Source organism: Podarcis erhardii (assembly GCF_964252035.2).
Source record: "Podarcis erhardii genome assembly, chromosome: 8".
NCBI classification, from domain to species: Eukaryota; Metazoa; Chordata; class Lepidosauria; order Squamata; family Lacertidae; genus Podarcis; species Podarcis erhardii.
In genome coordinates this window covers 92604310-92625489 of record NC_138499.1, presented here as the reverse complement: position 1 = coordinate 92625489, position 21180 = coordinate 92604310, and the positions used below count along the sequence as shown (strand labels likewise).

The window sequence follows — 21180 nt, the reverse complement described above, 5'->3', positions numbered from 1 at the left end:
CGTTCGTCTTGCGGGGCACCACTGTAATTTGTTGCAAATGGACAGGGCCAGTTTTTATGCTCAAAATCTTCTATTATACACTGAAGCTACAAGTGATCGCCAAAGAAGCCCAGAAAGCAAGGGGGCCAAGCTGAAATGACCGGTCTCAAAGCTGATACACTTATCATTCTATTTGAGACCGGTCATTTCAGCTTGGCCCCCTTGCTTTCTGGGCTTCTTTGGCGATCACTTGTAGCCATGTAAGATTGTCTTCCATAAACACGGTCTTAACAGTTAGTCCATAAGTGACTATGGAGGCCAATTCTGGATCCACATACGCTTCCACAGTGGGGACATTGGTTTTGGGGCGGGAGTTGATCACGATGTGGATTTGGTTTCTGGGTGGGAGTTGAGTGTCTTCAAAACCCATGACACCTTTGGTAAAGACTGTTCTCCAATTGGAGCACTCACAGGACAGTGTTTCCCAATTGTCAGTGTTTATACTACATTTTTTAAGATTTGCTTTGAGAGAGTCTTTAAACCTCTTGTTGACCACCAGCATTATGTTTTCCATATTTAAGTTTGGAATAGAGTACTCGCTTTGGAAGACAATAATGAGGCATCCAAATAACATGACCAGTCCAACAAAGTTGATGTTGAAGAATCATTGCTTCGACACCGATCTTTGCTTCTGGCATTAGTTTACCTGTCTTCCCAAGTGATATGTAAAATTTTTTGGAGACACCGTTGATGGAATCTTTCAAGGAGTTGGAGATGGCATTTATAAGTGGTCCATGTTTCACAAGCATACAGTAAGGTTGGTAGTACAATAGCTTTGTAAACAAGCATTTTGGGTTCCTTGCGAATGTCCTGGTCCTCAAACACTCTGCACTTCAATCGGGAGAAAGCCACACTCGCAGAGCTCAGGCAATGCTGGATTTCAGCATCAGTGTTGGCCCTTGTGGAAAGATAACTGCCTAGGTAGGAGAAGTGATCGACACTTTCCAACATTACACCATTGAGTTGGATTTGGGGCGCTGCAGGGGGGTTGTTTTGTGCTTGTTGGTTCAGCACTTTGGTTTTTTTGGATGTTGAGCAATAGGCCAAGCTTTTTGTAAGCTTCTGCGAAGATACTTAGGATGGGTTGGAGGTCATCCTCTGAGCATGCACAAGCTACGTTGTCATGAGCATACTGAAGCTCTGTGATGGAAGTTCCAGTAACCTTACTCTTTGCTTTCAGCCTATTCAGATTAAAGAGCTTTCCATCTGTTCGATATATGATTTCTACTCCGGTGGGGAGTTTCCCTTTGACAAAGTATAGGATCATGGCAATGAAAATAATGAATAGAGTTGGGGCAATAACGCTACCCTCTTTAACACCTGATCCCACTGTGAATGGTTCATTTTGAGAGCCATTGTAATCTGTGATTGTTGCTGTCATATTATTGTGGAGGAGCCAAAGAATGTTCACAAATTTATCTGGGCAGCCGATTTTCAGAAGGACAGTCCACAGGGCATTATGATTTGCAGTGTCGAAGGACTTAGGTCAGAGTTAGGGCGTCATACCTGACAGTGATATTTGATCCTGGCTGACTGACCGAACCCAAAGGGTGCTCATCAATGGTTCCTCTTCATCCTGGAGAAGAGTGACTAGTGGGGTGCCACAGGGTTCTGTCTTGGGCCCGGTCTTATTCAACATCTTTATCAACGACTTGGATGATGGACTCAAGGGCATCCTGATCAAATTTGCAGATGACACCAAACTGGGAGGGGTGGCTAACACCCCAGAGGACAGGATCACACTTCAAAATGACCTGGACAGATTAGAGAACTGGGCCAAAACAAACAAGATGAATTTTAACAGGGAGAAATGTAAAGTATTGCACTTGAGCAAAAAAAATGAGAGGCACAAATACAAGATGGGTGACAGCTGGCTTGAGAGCAGTACATGTGAAAAGGATCTAGGAGTCTTGGTTGACCACAAACTTGACATGAGCCAACAGTGTGACGCGGCAGCTAAAAAAGCCAATGCAATTCTGGGCTGCATCAATAGGAGTATAGCATCTAGATCAAGGGAAGTAATAGTGCCACTGTATTCTGCTCTGGTCAGACCTCACCTGGAGTACTGTGTCCAGTTCTGGGCACCACAGTTCAAGGAGGACACTGACAAACTGGAACGTGTCCAGAGGAGGGCAACCAAAATGGTCAAAGGCCTGGAAACGATACCTTATGAGGAACGGCTAAGGGAGCTGGGAATGTTTAGCCTGGAGAAGAGGAGGTTAAGGGGCGATATGATAGCCATGTTCAAATATATAAAAGGATGTCAAGGTTGTTTTCTGCTGCTCCAGAGAAGCGGACACGGAGCAATGGTTCCAAACTACAAGAAAGAAGATTCCACCTAAACATTAGGAAGAACTTCCTGACAGTAAGAGCTGTTTGACAGTGGAATTTGCTGCCAAGGAGTGTGGTGGAGTCTCCTTCTTTGGAGGTCTTTAAGCAGAGGCTTGACAACCATATGTCAGGAGTGCTCTGATGGTGTTTCCTGCTTGGCAGGGGGTTGGACTCGATGGCCCTTGTGGTCTCTTCCAACTCTATGATTCTATGATCCAGTACATTTTATACTGCCTGTGTTGCAATCATTTCCTCTGGTTTGAGGCACATGCCCCAGGCCCTCTGGGGGAGTCATAGCAAATGAGTGTTCCTGGTCTCCTAGCCCTTCTGCTCAGTAGCCGTGGGACAGGCAGTGCAGCAAGGAGATGGCTTGTCCACAACCAATCAGATGTGTATATACTCTTTATACAGCAAAGCTGTAAACATCAGTTCACCTGACTAGATGAGGGCATCAGTGGCAAATACCCAGAGCCCAGAGAGCCCAGCACCCCAAGCCCACAGATAAGAAGAACATCAAAGCAAGCCCAATCAGTGCTTCTTTATATCAAAGCAAGTGAACATAAACACGCATGAGCTCATTGCTACAACCTCTACCAATTAATTGTGGGGTTATCTTGGCTACCAAGATTGCGTTAGCAGAGCTTCCGGAACAAGTCACCTTAGGTCTGATGCAGCTGTGGGTTTCTCCTCTCTGGCTTTGCCCTTCTAGCTCAGCACCCACCCCTCACCCACCCACCCCTTTTCCCCATACCAAGTCATCCTTTTGTTTGCCTGAGAGCTTCCTTCTCCTGTTGCCCTTGTAGAATTTCCCCAGGGAGGATGGGGAGAAAACTCACCTTGCTTGGCTCTGCCTGCCTTTGACTCTGGCTCCAACTGAACCGTTGGGCTTCCCACTTCCCACCCCAACAGTTGTAATGGCCACCGGCGGCAGCTGTGTTTTAAATGGGGAAGCAATGGTGACCCTCAGTCTCTAATAAAACAATGTGTTCTTTGGAGCTGCACGACTCAAATTATTCTGTGGTGGAGCAAAAAAGGCTATTCAATAAGAGTTTTGAGGAAATAACTTCTTTGGATGTACTTATCATGAGTAACAAACAGTTCTCAGTTAAGCATTTTAAAAATTAACTATTTTAACAGGAGTGCATGTTGCAGTCGCTGCCTAGCAACATGCAAGAGTATATTCAAAGAGTTCTCTTAACTTAAATCAGTCTTCATTAGGTACTTCTTTTGCAAAGGTACCTCAGAAACGTAATATTTTAAGTAATATTTTAGCATACCAACTGCTCAAAATAGCACAGAAGATAGTATTTTAAAATATATGTATTTAACAAGAAGTTGTATAATAGGAAGAAGAGCAATTATTGAATAAAACACAGAAACAAGGTATGTCAGAAAGCAGCTTTGTTGATTCTGAAATGTACTTTCATAAGCAAGTAGAGTTTTAATGGCTATTGGGAGATTATGAATAATTGTTAAAAATAATTTACTATGGGGTCTGTTTGCTACTGTTATTTAAAAACGTGTTTTAGCATATTCTGTTGTTCTATCTTTTTAACTTTGTATGCTGCCTTGCATATACTCAGACAAAAAAAATTACAATATTTATAGTGTTACAGTTCTCACAGCAATTCTGTCAGGTAATATATACTGGAGATGTTTTTACTTAGGTTCCCAGGTTGTAAACCTTTGCACACTAACTAGAAGTTTGCAAATAATGAGGCTGAGTTCAGGGAAAACATGCTTTGGGCTGCCAAGAGTAGCTGGGAATCTGAATTAAAGTACCAACAGCCAAAACAAAAATTATAATCTGTTCCCTCATACTGACTCCAATTGTAAAGAGTGAATAAATGCTCTACCAATAACTAAAGAGTTGATCCAATTATATTTTTCATAGAAATATTATCAAATTATCAGTAGACTCAATTATAGAATAAATTATACAGGCTTGGGTCACAAGATTAATTACTTAAATGATAATGAAAATAGTGCAAAATAATTATTGAAAGAAGTACTACTATTATTTAGTGGGGGAAAACATTTTCTACCATCCCAACAGATTTACTAAAAATAAAGGAGTTAACAAGTGTGAAACAGAATGCCAAATAAAGCCCAGGAGGTAAGCTGACCTTTTGACTTTTCTTCAGACTGCTTATTCTGAATCATACACAAGCACTTCTAGCTTCAGAAAGTGAGTTAAATACTTTGCATGCACAGTTCCTGATCACACGGTTGTTCACTTGTACATCTTTTCCAGCAATCATAGGAGGCTTGTCTTTAAAAATCAGATTTCGAAGTGTGAGGTGGGACTTCGTAACCTGGTTTGTCATGCAACCCTGTCTTATATTTTGTGACTGAGTCAACAAGTCTTAACATGGACAGAATGTTGAATGATAACAGATGAGAAAAAGATAATGCTATTATCTGTGTTTCTGGTGCCTTTTTGCCTTCCACAAGCAACTTGCTTCAAGTATGACCAAAAGGGAAGCTGCAGCCCTGCTTTCCTTATGCTGTCAGGAAGGCAACCTACCAGTAACTTTCTATTAGGCATACAAAGATTCCCTTGATTGGCATTTCCCACCAGCTTCAAACCTAAACACTGATGGTACAGTGAGAGGTCAAACAAATATTCAAAGAATGGTCAAATGATTGCCCAGCTATGAGCAGATATACCCACCTGTACCCACTGAAACAAGAGGCCCCACAAGTGTATTTGTCTAGGAACCAAAAGAATTAAACTGCTCATTTGATGGTAAGTTTTGGTAATACATAAGTAATAATTTAAGATGCCACGGGACATCTTAAATGTGTGTTGCTCAACAGTCCTCTTTTTTGTTAAAGGCATGCCTATTTTTTCTGTGAACATACCACTTGACCTGCATCATGAGTAAGGACACAAATTTGCATGCTTTCTTCACGTTTTGAAACACAGTTGCCTAATTGCAACCCTTTTCAAGACCTTGGGGGTTAATGTGATATGGCTGCTGGCAGCAAGACTTTTTCTGCATTAAAGAAATGGAAACTAAGGCAGCCGTTCCCAATTACCATTTGGTGTTGAGTGAAATATGGCTATGGTGTTGTGCCATCAAAAACTAATCTATTTGCATACCTAGTTTCCTTGTACCTATGCAGAACAATATCCTGGGGGGAAAGCCCATGTAAAAGAGAAAGTAATTACAGCATACACCAGGCATAGGCAAACTTGGCCCTCCAGATGTTTTGAGACTACAATTCCCATCATCCCTGACCACTGGTCCTGTTAGCTAGGCATGATGAGAGTTGTAGTCCCAAAACATCTGGAGGGCCGAGTTTGCCTATGCCTGGTATACAGTATAGGTGAAAAAGAAGGAAAGTAGCAATATAAGTAGAATCTGGTGTAATCGCTCTAAGATGGTGATGATTAATAATATAGTCATTTGTTTCTGTAGCAAAATCTATGTAGATTGCACTGTACAAAACTGGTTTAACAGGTCCCTCAATATGTCCAGAAAAGAACGCCCTCTGAATTAATAACACAAATATAAATTCAATAGGATGCTGTCATTAACCTCAAATCAGTGCAAGAACTGGGCAAGCAACTGGGTTTTGAATGGACCATGGTAGCCTCTGAGCTGGGATTCAGTCGTGTGGAGATAAACCACTTTCGTGCAGCTACCACAAAAAAGACAGCTCAAGCCCAGAAAATGCTGGAGCATTGGTAAGTAGGTCAGAGCAGAGGGTAAATATCCTTTATTTTAGTATTGAGCATGATTTTTGCATTTCCTTCACAGAAACAATGGCTCCTCAGAAATAATGGCTAAAAAGATAGAATTCACAACAGCAACATGTATGCTGCCATCTGACTGCGTTGCCCCAGCCACTCTGCGTGGCTTTCAACAAATTAAATAAATGCTGGTCACCGATGTAGCCTCTCTGCCACCTGGGTAGAGGAAGAGGCAAGCATGGATTGTAATTAATGTGATACACACAAAATATTCCACAGTCAATTATTCTCTTTTGCAAGTACTCTCTCTTTAAAAATGATCAAACCCTGCTGCTTAGAACAAGCACTGGTCTAAGATCAGCCCAAGGCAATGAGATGATGTTGATTCCACCTTGAGTTACTCATCCAGTTTTGCCTCAAGGACTCGGTCAAGTCTTTTTAATTAGCTGAGGCCAATGCCCGGTTGGTATCTTGCCACACCACCGCAAGGGCTGGTCCTTCAGTAATTGAAGTGCATGACTTGAACCTGGAAATGAACTGGCAACTAATGAAAGTCCCAACGCCTGCCCCAGTCAAGATCTTAGCAGCTGCATTTTGTACCAACCAAAGTAGTTTTCAAGGACAGACCCACAAGGAGAGCATTACAGTAGTCCTATCAAGATGCAGCTAATGCACGTATGCCTCTGGCCAGAGCTGACTATACAAGAAATGCGCTTGTGCACCAGTCTATCTGCCATTAGCCTTAGGAAATGATATGTCAAAGTACAGATGAAATGCCAGAGCAATTGTTACTTGGGTTCAGCACTTTTGAAGACTATCCAAATGGCTTTGGAGCCTTTGGTAACCACTATGCACCCTCCTTTCCCCCCTTCACACACAGGTACGAACAATCATGGCACAAACTTAACAAGACCAAACTGCTTCAGGATGCTCTAGAAAGGTCAGGAAGGAAAGACCTGGCAGACAAGCTTCGGTGTCTTCACTGGGGACACCAGAAACTGAGCAGGCGGGTGGAGTTACCGTCTGCTTTTCCCTTTCTCGTTACTGTGTACAAGACTATTAACAACAAAGAAGGGTTTATGAAAATTAACGAGCTTAGTCGCAAATACACCTAGGAGTGTTCAGCTTCACGACGGCAGAGCTAGGCCGAACTGTGACTCCTGCTGAAGTCAACAGCACAACATCTCTAGGCTTTCACAAAATAAAGAATTTAGTACAGATTAGGTTTTAAGCAGCTTAGAAAATCTTAAAAAAATAAATCAGTTACTGTATTTACTTTTCTTTGGACTTTAACGTATGAATCTAGAATATCTGTAATGATTTCATGCTGCTTCATGACTGAGATTAGTTCTCCTAATTATATACTATTGTTGATAGTGTATTTGTTGAGACTATCACTTTTTCCCACTTTTGAAATGTAAAATAATCATAATCATTTTGTGATTCTGAATCTTAAGACAATATAAATAAACCAGAAAAGGCTTAAAAGTTACAAGATGGAATAGATGTTAACTACTTTGGAAATGAGTTTTTGATCACCTGGATTTGACTTGTTTAAAAGACTCTTGTCACACAGACACGTGTGGTATGATGCAGACCTTTTTTAAAAAATGTTTTCATTAAAAGATTTTCCATGACTTACAAAAGTACCTTTAGTGTCTCTGTTTTCAAGTCACAGAGTCCTTCATATGGGTCCATTAGTGACCTATTTGTTGTAAGCAATGTGGGGCTGAGTGGGAAAGAGAACTGGGAAGATAACAGAGAAAGAGAGCCTTAGTTTTGCTGGCAGAGCAAGAGATCAGAGGGAATGCTTGGCTGCTGTTGATTGCTTGCAGTTGCAGTGCCACCAGCGGACTCTCAGTCACGTAGTTTCTTAAAGTCCTCTCTCTCTGGGATGTAATTTCTCCATGGGCGGGGTCGGGTTGCTGTGTCTTGTGCTTGGGGGGGGGGGCATGTCAGGGAGAGTCTACCTGCCTCCACATGGAAGCTGGAGAAGAAGCTTGTGCCGGGACCCGGAGAGGTTCCCTTGCGTGGTGATCTCCCTGCTGCTTCCCTGGGGATGGTGTGGTTTTCTCTCCCTCTTTTTCATTCCAAGCGGCTGCTGCTCTGCGCTATCCTGCACATGGAGGGCCTGGGTTTTCTCAGGTGGTGCAGGAGTCTCCAGGAGAGCTCTCTTCAGTCCACCATGTTTCCTGGAAGTCATCAGTATGATGCCTACTTGACTGATTTCCCATTTTCTGCACACTACATGTTGCAGATTAACAGGGTTAACACGCTAGCTCTTCCCTGGAAGCTGTGTCTCAACAGCTTGAAAACTGAGTTGCGTCTTCCATGGATAAGTGTGTGTGTTTGCCAGTCTGATTAGTCAAGCTGCACCCATCCCTTTAAAAAATTTATTTGTATGATTTGTCAGAGCAACTATGGAGCCTGAAATAAAGCACCAGACAAACCTTTGTCTCTGCATGAAGTTCTACATGCTTTTATATGCCATTTGTTTAGGTCACAGCCATAAAGTCAGCGACAGTGATAATGAAATATTAAAATGCAGAACAGCACTCATACTTCTGTGAGGTTTGTTAAATTTTGCAAGCCAATTAAAAGCATTTGCATCCATTACACTTTTCAAGTCAGGAGTCTGCTTGCAGAGATTTTAAATTGTTTTCCAAATGTTCCATCAGAGATTCCATCTCTGCAGCCTCTAAGAGTTTGCTGATTAGTTCATCCAGGAGCTTCTTCCCACTTAAGAATTCCTATTAAAAGATGGGGGAAAATAAAACACGTTACTGTGGACTGAAAGGATCAACATGAGTTTGGATTACATCAGTAAGCAGCATATGGACATGTATAATGTTCATGGTCTACTTGTGAAGTTGCTTTCGGCCACATTAATTATAACACCCCTTCTATGTCAGATTCAAGTTCTCCTTTGCCTACAAAGCTGTAGCCAAAAATGGCACCACTAACATACATGAGAGAAGTTACCAACAGATTTATGAGAACCTGAAATCTGCAGATTCTGAAAAATTATTGTGAAAAAATCCCTGAGAGGAAACCACAAAAAACGCTCCGTAAGGACTTGGGTGGCATGGGACACTGGCTGAAAGAGAAGAGAAAAAGCTGGCAACTGAGTGTGAGGGAGAATGGGATGGAGCAGCAGGAAGAGGAGGAAGGAAGAAGAACACAGATATAAAAAGATAGAAATAAGCATCTCATTGTCTGTATAATTCATTTCCTGGCTCACTATTTTAAAGCTGTTTTAAAATGTACCTAGGGACAGAAGAGACAGCTGTCCACAAACATCAATAGAATAAACAAAAGATTTTAGGCATAAGACACATACTCCAAAGATCCCCAAATGAAGAAAAGCCAAAGCCAAAGCCACAGGCCCCTGAAGACAAAGCATGCTCAGCAGGCATGGAATTGCAGCATCATAGAACAGTAGAGTTGGAAGGGGTCCCAGGGTCCTCTAGTCCAGCCCCCTGACCATCCCAGCTCTGGGGCCATCCCAGCTCTGCTTAAAAACCTCCAAGGAATGGTATCGGAAGAAATTAAAATTGAGAAAGGAATCAGGCAAGGGTGCCCACTTTCCCCTCTATTATTTATTGTGGTCCTGGAGGTCTTGCTGAACAGTTTGAGAAAAGAAGAGAAAGTCAAGGGGATCGTAGTGGGTTTGAAACAATATAAACTAAAAGCCTTTGCTGATGATTTGGTTCTAACTTTACAAGATCCAGAGACCAGTGCAGTAAAAGCACTGGAGATGATACAGGAGTATGGGCAGCTGGCTGGTTTTAAATTAAACAAGAACAAAACCAAAGTACCGTATTTTTCGCCCTATAGGATGCACTTTTTCCCCTCCAAAAATGAAGGGGAAATGTGTGTGTGTCCTATGGGGCGAATGCAGGCTTTCGCTGAAGCTTGGAGAGCGAGAGGGGTCGGTGCGCACCGACCCCTCTCGCTCTCCAGGCTTCAGGAAGCTCTCCGCAAGCCTTGGGAGCTCCGCGGAAGTTCCCGTCGGGCTCCCAAGGCTTGCGGATAACAGCCTGCATCCCGAAGTCTGGGGCGCGCTGCACAGCGCGCCCCGGGCTTCATGCAGATATCGGGGAGCCCCACAAGCTCGGGGGACAGCGGGGAGGCGCAGCACCACTATCCCGTTGTTCCCCAACCTGGTTTGGATTCCCCGACCTGGTTTTGGGGGGGAAATAAAAGAGGAAAAAAATTTTCCCCAAAAAACTAGGTGTGCCCTATGGGCCAGTTCGCTCTATGGGGCGAAAAATACGGTAATCGATAAAAACTTAGATAAAGATGAAAGAAAAACCCTTATAGAAAAACAGGCCTAGCATTTATGAAGAACGTTAAATACTTGGGTGTGAATTTAACAGCTAAGAATTTAAATTTGTATAAAGATAATTATGAGAAAGTATGGAATGAAATAAAAAGAGATTTAGAGATTTGATCAAACTTAAAATTTTCACTTATGGGACGAATATCGGTGGTTAAGATGAATGTATTGCCGAAAATGCTGTTTCTATTTCAAACTTTACCTATTATTGATAATGTCAAATGCTTTAAAGAATGGCAGAAGGCCCTGTCCAAATTTATCTGGCAAGGGAAAAAACCGAGAAATATGGGCATCCACCACCTCCCCATGAAGGAATGCAATGGCTGGAGCCACGAACAGAAGCGCGCCCCCCTCCCGCAATGGACTGTTGCACAGCCTCTTCTGAGTGCCACTGTAAAGGGGAAGAGCTGAAGCTGAATGGTGCAACATGCAAAAGTCCCAGTGAAAAGACTATCGGGCAACAGGGTTTCCATGCACTGCTGCAGGGTCTTGCATTACTGGAGAAGATGGAGGCTCCAGGCCAACATAGGAGAACCCTTTAAGAGACAAATACCTTGATGTCACGGATTTCATAGGTAACCCTGTGGTCAGTGACTCGGTCTTGGTGGAAGTTATATGTGCGAATTCTCTCTGACTGGGCTCTTGTCCCCAACTGCAAAACAACATTTTGTTTTGTTTCACAATTTAAAAAATGTAATAATTAAAACATTTTTGCTATAGTCTCAATAGCTCGGCATTTATTATTATTGGTCAATGTCTACACATTTTTCAACACTTGAGAATTTATTATGTTTAATTCAATTTATTAGTCACTTGCTACAAAAGGAGACTCCAAGCACAACATAAAATCAGAAAAAGAACAATACATTACAATAAAAGCCATAAAATAACCTATAAAGCCTATTAAAATATAGTACTTATTTTGTATGCAAAGTGTCAATTAAGAATGCAGGTCTTAAAATCTAATTTACTTTTGCATTGTAGCTTTACTGTTTTCAATCTAGGTGCTTTATAATAGATAATTTATTATAATAACCTTATGAGACGAGTTATAATTATTGCAATTATACAAGTGCAAAATGCATTCAAAGTCGCTCAAAGGCCTTGATCCTTGGGCATCTGCAGCAAGAGGCAGCCACCCTCCCCAGGCCATAATCCCCCCAATCCTTGGTTTTCATTATTTTAAATAAAACTTTCTAGCACTTGTAGAACCAAAGCCATAAGGCAAAATATGCAGATATCTCATGTGTTTTGTGAGAAACTAATTTGGTCCTGCCTTCAGTCAATGTATGAAGTCATAGCAATGACTGAAACTCAGGGAGAGAAATCCAGGTATTAGGCCCCCAAAAAGAAGGCTGCCGGGGGGGGGGCACCCATTGCCTAGATTACTGGTTTGCTCACATATTGCATGCCAACCTTTCCTGGTGAAGTGAATGCTGTCCCACAGAAATCAATTCAGGTATCCTGGATTTTTATTTAAATGTGATTGTCACCCATTACTAAACACTGACGAGCTTCAGACCTGCTTTGTGGTGATGTCAGAGGCTGAATCCAAAACCTCCTGCCTACAAACCCCCTGCTTACGGAGTGAGGCCAATTGCAGAGCTCCCCCCCCCCTTTCCACACAGGGAGCACCTAAGGGAAGCAGTGGCCCATCTTCTCACCTGCAGTTTCCTGGCACTCTGCCTCTGCCTCAGCTCTCTCTCTATGGTCTGCTGGTACAGCTTGTCTCTCAAGGTCCGCAGAGCAGTTTCTCTGTTCACTTGCTGAGATCGCTCTTCTTGGCACTCAGTGGTTAACCCTTCAGAATTTTTAGAAAGCTTTCATCAGATAATCCCTGCCTGCATAAGTTTTGGAAATAAGTGACCATGACTTGCAAATTATTCATGCTAAGCTGACCAGGCAGGGCTACTGCTCCCATTTGGTAAAATGGAAAATCCTGTGCTCCAAGAAACAAAAATGTACACAGACACTATGAAGTTTAAGTTCCCATCTATAAACTTCTTATTTTATGTATTTTAAAACTATTTTTCTGGCATAATCACAAAAATATTATCCATGAAAAATTATTTCCAGAAAAACAGAATCAAAGAATCACAGAATTGTAGAGTTGGACGGGACCCAATCCCTTCCAGTCCCACCCCCTGCAATGCAGGAATCCCAGCTAAAGCATCCATTACAGATGGCCATCTGACATCCACTTAAAAACCTCCGAGGAAGGAGAGTCCACCACCTCCCGAGGGAGACTGTTCCACTGTCAAACAGCTCTTACTGTCAGAAAGTTATTCCAGATGTTTAGTCAGAATCTCCTTTCTTGTAATTTACTATATATTTACATTATAACAAACAATACATCTAAACAGATCCTTATGCCTTGGTCAATTTTCTCAGGAAGAGAGTCTGAGGAAAGGAGGGAAATAGTGTTGAAGAATCTCCAGCTGGCAGCTTGTTCTGGGCCCTGGAGGTGTTCCACTTTGGCCTATGAGGTTGTTCCCCCCAAACCACAGCACACCAGATGTCATATGTGACATCATGCAAGGGCAGGTGGAGATGCAGCTGGCGGTGCACCGCCTTAAAGTGCGCCCCCAACTGTACCTGGGCAAGAGAGGCTCGGGCAGTGGCAACAAGGATAGGGATGATCCTTCAGACATTGTATAAGGAGATTTTCAAAAAAGCTTTTGATACAGTCCCTCCCTCAGCAAAAAAACTTAGCAGTCACAGGATAAAGGAACAGGCCCTCTTATGGATCTGTAACTGGTTAAAGAATAGGAAGCAGAGAATACAAATAGATTATAAATAGATGGTGGTGGTGATGATTTTATTTGTACCCTGCCCATCTGGCTGGTTGCCCCATCCACTCGTCTAAGGAGCACTGTCCCCCAGGAATCTGCATCAGTCCTCTTTTTTAGCATAGCCACAGAAGACAGCCTGCGTATCACAAATTGAATACTGGTTCCTATATATTTGATGTGCATGTTTCTGTGAAAAGGGGAGCAAAGATAAAACAAACTATACAAGGGTTACCTGTGGGAATGTGTACAATTCTAACAGCACTGTCTGTTGTATTGACATGCTGACCTCCTGCCCCTTTGGCTCGAAATGTATCTATACGCAAATCTCTTGGATCTATTTTAACTGTCACCTAGAGAGAGAGAGAGAGAGAGAGAGAGAGAGAGAGAGAACATTTTACTATCTTACACGGAATTTTATTGGGAAAGCCTGCGTCCATCCCCCAAAGAGGTGTGTGTGTGTGTGTGTGTGTGTGTGTGTGTGTGTGTGGTTTTTTTTCCCCTTCACCCTATTCAGAGAATCAGAAGAACTGCCAAAGAAGCCATGCTGGGGCTGCGTGCATTTTTTAAAAAATCCCTTTTTTTGTTTTTGTTTGGTATGGTTATGTTTGGTTGAGGAGAAGTATCTTCTTCATCAGGGAGGGGAAGATGTGGCTTGTGAGTTAAACCTGACTGGCCAGACCTCTCCATTTTGCCTGCCAGGCCGTCTGGAGGAAGCCATGCCCATCCACCCTTTAAGGAGCTTAAAGGGATTGGCCAATTTTGTTCCTTCAACGGAGCAAGGCTTGAGTGCATCATTTTCCTTTGCTGGAGAAGATAGGAGACTGCCCCCCACTCACCAGTGCTGCCCTTAAATGCAGCCGCCCCCCGACCCTATCAGCCTCTCCTCCACCCCACAAGCATGGAGGTCCATGGCGAAGCTTTGACTTCTGGGTCACCCTCCCTAATGTTTGGGAAAGGGGATGCTAGCCTTGGCTGAGAGTGCTTTCAAAGTAGCACCTGGAGAGAGGAGTCGTAGCGCACTCTGTGCTGCTCTTTGAAGCAGCCCCACAGTGCTCAGCCCTAGGCAGCACGGACCTCCTCCCACATCAGCTAAGGGGAATTTCCTGCAGGAACTGAACTTGTTCAGTTGGGCTGGATTCCCAAATGCACGGCTAAAACGGAGATAAAAACCATTTTTAAGAGCATGGTCCTGCCTGCATGGTGCTTTGCAGTCCTGGCTTCGGGATGCCACTTGATTGACAGGTGGGCCTTTGGGAGCTCTTTTCAATCTCTTTTTGAATTAACTGCCCTGAACAATTTCGTATCATCAGCAAACTTGGTCACCTCACTGCTCGCTCCTAACTCCAGTTCAACCAGTGCTGCCAATGGCCAGGGACAATGGGAGCTGCAGTACCCCACACCCCTCTGGTTATCCCTTGTGCCTAAGAGAAATGGGAGTGAAGCAAGCTGGCCTGGCCCATGGGGACTGGTGGGATACAGCTTGCCCAGAGCTCAGCTTTTCTTCCCTGTGCAGAGTTGAAGTAGCACCAGAAACCTACTAAAAAGACAGACACATGCACAACAGGCCCATCTCATGAGGCAGTTATGGGCACGGCTATTTCCCCCGGAACATCACGTAAGGTGGTGTTGTGGTCAAGTTAACAAACATTCTACTTAGAAACTAGCATTTATGGAGTTACACAGCAAGAGACACCGACTGAAATGAATACCTCATCTGACTGAGGGAGGACAATCACGGACATGGTGCCAGTATGGATCCGCTGCATTCTGGAAGATAATCCTGTTTCAGGGATTCGCTGCACTCTGTGAGTCCCTCCTTCATATTTCAAATGCCTGTAGACGTCGTCTCCCAAAATACGAGCAGCAGCATGGTGTAGCCCACCTTTAAATACACATTACAGGTTGGGGAAAGGGGTGAAGGCAAGCTTTTAAGTTATCTATGCGACTAGTATAACAGGCTACAGCCATACCGTAATCCGCTGGAGTGTAGTTCACAGTCTCAAAGGTCCAGCATTTGTAATCAGCGTAATTCCGGTACATGTCAAATACCTCTTTGGTAAATTGCTGACAAATGTCACCTGAAATGCAAGAGTTTTCTCTGAATGCTACTGAAATGTCAATATGAGCAGTGCTGTGCAGAATGCTGTCACCATAAGGAGCTGAGCAGGCTCAGGGCCAGCTAGCCCAGCTCCCTGGTCTCACAGGGGCCAACTTGTGGGAAACCTGCAAGCAGGAATGGAGCCCAAGAGCAGCCCTCTCCCCTCCTGTCATTTCCAGCAACAGGTATTCTGAAGCACTGCCTCTGACTGTGGACCATCACCACCACCACTAATAATTTAGCTTTGTTAAATCAATATCTAATTTCTAACACAAAACAACTGACAAAAACGGAAAGCCCCATAACTAGGAGGAGGGTGGTTTTTATGTGGCGACTTTGCTGACCTCCAGTTGTCCTGCCAGATGTTACTTCTAACAATACACCACTGTCATCATATTTTTCTCTTGGTATCAAGATCTGGAAAATCTGAAAAATAAAATAGGTTTTTAATTCACAAGTACAAAGTGGAAAATATTATCAATGCTGATAATAGTTAGAAAGCAAAGACAAAACACACATTTTTTGTGCGGGTGGGGTTGATATTCAGGAGCAAGTTCACGCTAATGTTTTATGTACAGGAACACATAACCTACTTTTTCATTCACAGTATCATAATGTGAATCAGAAGTTTATGTGTAGGTATAGTTTCTCACAAACTAGAAAGCTTTGTGAAAATATTCAGAACACAGGCTACCACAGTACTACACTGCAGATTCAAATGCTTTTTGCTTCTGATTCTGAAGAGTATCCAGTGTGAGAGGCCAACACCTCTCTGTATCCTACAGAGAACCTGTCGCCCCTTCTTTTTCTGCCTCCCTCAGAAGCTGGATGGCTCCAGCCCCAGCCCAGGCCATAGCTGCCCCCTCCCCCTCCCCACCTCTCCCTCCCATAGTTAAGCCCAACACCTGCACAATCGGAAATTGATCCTTGTGAGCACAGCAGCAGCAGCAGCCCGCTATGGAAGGGCTTGTGGGGGGGCGGGGACAGTTTCAGCACCGCTTTTCCCTAGAGAAAAACTCCAGGCTGCTGGCCACATTGAGAAATAAATGGGAAGGTACAACCTTGTTTTTCCTACACAAGAGTCTAGTGCACACTATTCTCCATACGTATCACCATTCAAACTGATTGCTGGATCAGGAAATCCATCCCTGGTCCCCTGCTCACCTTTCGACACAGAGCGCTGATCTTCTGGTCAATAATCTCCTTTTCCTCTAGAGCAAGTTCTAGTAGTGGTTTCTCTTCTGGGCTGTTTAGCTCTAGGGATAAGTGGTTGAAGAAGTAAACATTCAGTAATCTTGTTAAAACAAACAGTTTGGGTGCATCTGCCTCATTTAATTTTATTTCACTTTTTTCCTTTGTTGTTCTGCGAACCATCTTGACATAGTTCCTGTAGACATGTGCTACATTCTTCCATCAAGGTCCAGCCTGGACTTAGGTGGCAAATTTGCATCCATGCTCATCTAAAGACATTTGAGGCAGTGTGCCATGAAGGACACGGGGAAAACCTTGAAATGGAATTATGTACCGTATTTTTCGCTCTATAGGATGCACTTTTCCCCTCCAAAAAAGCAAGGGAAAATGTGTGTGCATCCTATGGAGCGAATGCAGGGGGGAGGCAGGTGGGAAAAGCCTCCAAGAGCCGCACACAAGCTCCGTGCGCTCTTGCGGGCTTTTCCCCAGGAGGGAAAAGGGACTGACTGGCTGCATCAGTCCCTTCTCCCACCTCGTAGAAAAGCCCACAGGAGCCACGCACCCTTTAAAGAGTGTGCGGCTTCTGCGGGCTTTTGCGAGAGGTGAGGGAATTCCCCCACCTCCCAGAAAAGCCCGGAGAAGCCGTGCAGCCCCTTTAAAGAGCGCACGGCTTCTGCGGGAGGTGGCGGAATTCCCCCACCTCCCGCAAAAGCAGGGAGAAAGTCTGGGAGAAGCGCACAGGCTGCCTGCAGCCTGTCCGCTGCTCCCAGAGCTGGGGGGGGGGTGTTCATATTTTTTTCCTTGATTTCCCCCTCTGAAAACTAGGTGCGCCCTATGGAGTGAAAAATATGGTAATATCAGAATCGTAAGAAAGCAGGGGTTTGGGCTTTTGCTAAAAATGAAATTGAAGGGGTGTGTAGGTCAACAGGAGAGAGGAGGAACTAAATGAAAACAATAGGCTCTTTCCTTCCCCATAAAAGATGGTGGTGAAAGCGGACAATATTATTGCCCTAGTCAAATATTTTATCACTGTTTGCTGGGGAAAGGGACAGCAGCTTTTCTGGGCAAGCTACGTATCTTCATGTGGCTCTTCGAACTTTAGGATAGCATCCAGACTTTTTGGTCTCAATGAGCAGGGCAGGTAGTGGCAGCAGGAAGGAGATGAACAAACCTCCAGCCAGCACCACTGCTCTACAACCTACTTCTTGGTTTGCAGCATTCGGGTTCCAAGTTGTTCGGGAACTAAGCTGTTCGAAAACCAAGGTACCACTGTACCATAGTTATGTTTGGATATCATCATGACAGATCCAAATAGTTACTAGATGGACAAGTAACTAAACAAGTGAGAAAAGTCAAACTATATTTTTTATTAGTTTACACAGATCTGATGAGCCAGTCGGTAACTCTTTCCCTTCCGAGTTGCTTCCTTCCTTGCTCCATGATTCTTCTTCCCTGCTTCTCTCTCTCTCCCTAAACCAGCCCTTTCTCCCTCTGAGGAGCCAGTCAGAGCACGCCGGGCTTCTCTCTCTCAATCCAGCGACTGACTGGTCGATCGCAATCAATGTGTTGGACATGCCTGCTCTAGGGGATCCTTACTGAGAGATCTCTGTAAACACACTTAAAGAAGTACTTCCTGCAGTACTTCCTCAGTGAATCCTGCAAATAGCTGCTGGTCCAAGCACACTGCTTTTAATGAACCCATGAATTTGAGAAAAAAGTGGGAGAGACTTGGAATGGCTTGTAAAGCCAACAGGTGAGGAGAAAGCTACAGAGAGTTGGTGGATGTCAGGGTACAATTGCTCTATTAGATGAAATTTAAGCAAAAGGTCTTGAAGATGGCAGGGGGAGGTGAGCTAAGCAAAACAGCTGCATAACTTACTTGAACAAAGTATCTCCAAATCTTGAAGTTCTTTTTCTGCCTCTTGAATTTCTTTAAATGTCACAGCAAGTGGGAACAGTTCAGCATGTCTCTTGCTCAGAGCTCTTCTTCTGTGTTCTTTTACTGAGCTATCACTGAGCAATTTCTCCATTCTTTGGTATTCTTGGCTTAAAGTCTGTAAATACGTTTGCAGTGCTTCAAGGTTCCAGAGTGTTCCTGAGGTCTGGTGATATCTCCTTGGCCAGTTATTAAATGCTACAATAGGGGCAACTGTAGTATTCCACAAATCCCAGCTGTGCTGAAAAGTATTCAGTTTTGTCCAAAAAGTAGCTCTCTTACCAAGTAAAGGAAGATGACGCTGCTGGAGAGAGCAGTAACACTGAACACGCAATGTTCTAAAAAAAGGAATTGTTTGGTGAGGTTTCATCTCAGGGTTCTAATCTTTCTGGAATGCAAAAAAAAGAAAAGAAAGAAAAAGACTAGTATTGCTTTCCACTGCTTCACTTATATCAGTTTAACTAAGTGTCTGAACAACACAGTGGGCAGGATCCACCTAACAAATGCCATCCGCAGAAGCCCTGCACCAGGGCCATCATGTGTGCAGTGGCGCTTTCCTTGCCACTGAATTCAAGCCTATAACTCATACTATAATGCTGAATATTGACCACTATAGCAACCCCATGAGATAGGTTACTAATATTTCCATTACATAAATGTGGCATGTTGCCAAAACACAGCCTGAGAAAAAATGGTGGTTCAGTGAAAGTGTAGCCACTTTAATCAAAATAAATTATTGTTAAGGAAAAAATGATTAGTTTTCCATGCTTCTGGTATCATATCCTGTTCTGAGCATGAGCCAACAGGTTGTCTTAACATTAAAAGGTAAAAAAAGTAAAGGACCCCTGGGTGGTTAAGTCCAGTCAAAGGCGACAATGGGGTGTGGCGCTCATCTCGCTTCAGTCTGAGGGAGCCACCGTTTGTCCACAGACAGGTCATGTGGCCAGCAGGACTAAACTGCATCTGGTGCAACAGGACACCGTGATGGAAACCAAAGCGCACGGAAATGCCGTTTACCTTCCTGTCGCAGCAGTACCTATTTATCTACTTGCACTTGTGTGCTTTTGAACTGCTAGGTTGGCAGGAGCTGGGAACATGACATACATAAGCTCGTAGGAAACTGCTCTGACAGGCATGGTTAGCAAATAAGAAACATTTTACATATTTCATGCTGTTGAGCAAAACGTTTAAGATTTAAACACCGTTCAAAGGCTGAGCAATACTGCTCCCTACAGTTCTGAATGATCCTATAATTTCAGGGAATACCCAAGTTTCCCAGTCAGTAATTTCACTAACTACTTCCAGCATGGTAGTTGCTTCTGCAAACCGTAAGACAGTCTCTTCTAAGTTTAATTATAATAAGACAGCTGACCATTGGTACTGACACAAATTCTAGTCTCCAATATCCTGTAAGTCTTTCAGCAAAGCGTCTGGCTCTGGCCCAAGCTGGCCAAGTTGGCAGGTCACAAGTCCTTAGTAGTAGTAGTAGTAGTAAAGGTTCAGTCATTAGGTTCAGTCGCCACGACTCTGAGGTTGCGGAGCTCATCTCGCTTTATTGGCCCAGGGAGCCGGCCTACAGCTTCTGGGTCATGTGGCCAGCACGACTAAGCCGCTTCTGGCGAACCAGAGCAGTGCACGGAAACGCTGTTTACCTTCCCGCCGGAGCGGTACCTGTTGATCTACTTGCACTTGACGTGCTTTCAAACTGCTAGGCGGGCAGGAGCAGGGACCGAGCAACGGGAGCTCACCCCGTTGCGGGGATTCGAACCGCCGACTTTCTGATCGGCAAGTCCTAGGCTCTGCGGTTGAACCCACAGCGCCATCCGCGTCCCGAGTAGTAGTACAAATACTACTACTACTACTATTATATACAGTAGCCAGGGAATAGGAATGCAGGTCCGCCCTACCTAGAGCATCATCTTGTGCACAGGACGCTCTGCAAATCTGAGCAGGAATTCTAAGGCAGCGCCGCAGCTTCAGCCCGGGGCTCCCACATCCCAGCTGCAAGAGGAGCTGATGGGGAAGTTAGGCAGCCATTTGTCAGGGGAACAAGGAACGGGGCAGAACGGCGCCTCCCAGAAGGCCAGGGCGACGCTTCCGGTGCTCCTCTTACTTGCCTCCGCTTCCCTGGCTCTGAGGTGGTCCGAGGGGCGGCGCGGACCCCCCTCGCCCGTCCCCGAGGCCCCTCGCCTCCTGCCGGGGCGGCCCTTCCTTCGCCTCGCGGGCCTCTTCTTCTCGGGCGCGGGAGGCCGGCGCAGCTCGGGGGGGGGGAGGGACACCTTTCCGCTTCCGCGGCCTCCGCAGTCTCCTCAGTCTCGGCCGCTGCTCCTCCGCCGCTCGCAGGCCGCAAGGGCGCTTCGGAGGGGGCGGCGTCGGCCTGGGGGCGGAAGGAGCGGGCCGGCGAGGGAGCTGAGGGCCGCCTGCGCCCGCGGAGAGCCGCCTCTTCAAGGGGGGCGCCTGGGGGGCAGCCCCCTCGCCGCCTTCCTCGGTCTCCCCCCCCCCCACCCCGCGCGCCCTGCGCTGCCAGGGGCCGATCTTTGGGGCCTTTCGTTCCTGTCTTGAGCTCGCCTGCTGCCCTTCCTGCCGAGGCCTCATCCTGCTCGCTCCCCTTTCGCCCCTCGCCAGAGATCCCCGTCGGGACCCAGCGACAAGGACGAAGCCGGGGGCGGCCCTTCTGCTCCAGCCCCCCAGCTGAGCCCCCAGGGGATCCGAGCACGGCTGCCTCCCGACGAGTAGAGAGCCCGGAGAGCCCTC

At 45.0% G+C, this 21180-nt stretch overlaps 2 protein-coding genes across 4 annotated transcripts; one reads left to right on the top strand and one right to left on the bottom strand.

The window, feature by feature from the left end:
- The first annotated feature begins 3576 nt into the window (after window positions 1-3576).
- Window positions 3577-7716, top strand: LOC309347933 (uncharacterized protein). Of its 2 annotated transcripts, XM_081872925.1 has the most exons (4): window positions 3577-3753; window positions 4427-4486; window positions 5901-6064; window positions 6951-7716. In XM_081872925.1, the coding sequence occupies exons 2-4, from the start codon at window positions 4466-4468 to the stop codon at window positions 7183-7185; spliced, it is 420 nt and encodes a 139-aa protein (XP_081729051.1). In that variant the 5' UTR covers window positions 3577-3753; window positions 4427-4465; the 3' UTR covers window positions 7186-7716. The 2 variants fall into 2 exon arrangements, with proteins under 2 accessions (XP_081729051.1, XP_081729052.1); XM_081872926.1 differs by having other exon boundaries at window positions 3577-4486.
- An 805-nt stretch (window positions 7717-8521) lies between these two features.
- MTRF1 (mitochondrial translation release factor 1) lies at window positions 8522-20670 on the bottom strand. 2 transcript variants are annotated; one of them, XM_081872804.1, is made up of 10 exons: window positions 20540-20670; window positions 18370-18810; window positions 16464-16555; window positions 15644-15725; window positions 15172-15279; window positions 14911-15083; window positions 13434-13551; window positions 12074-12210; window positions 10963-11061; window positions 8522-8820 (listed from the first exon to the last, which is right to left on the bottom strand). In XM_081872804.1, the coding sequence occupies exons 2-10, from the start codon at window positions 18794-18796 to the stop codon at window positions 8698-8700; spliced, it is 1359 nt and encodes a 452-aa protein (XP_081728930.1). In that variant the 5' UTR covers window positions 18797-18810; window positions 20540-20670; the 3' UTR covers window positions 8522-8697. The 2 variants fall into 2 exon arrangements, with proteins under 2 accessions (XP_081728930.1, XP_081728931.1); XM_081872805.1 differs by lacking the exon at window positions 20540-20670 and adding an exon at window positions 20334-20454 and having other exon boundaries at window positions 18370-18814.
- Window positions 20671-21180: the final 510 nt, after the last annotated feature.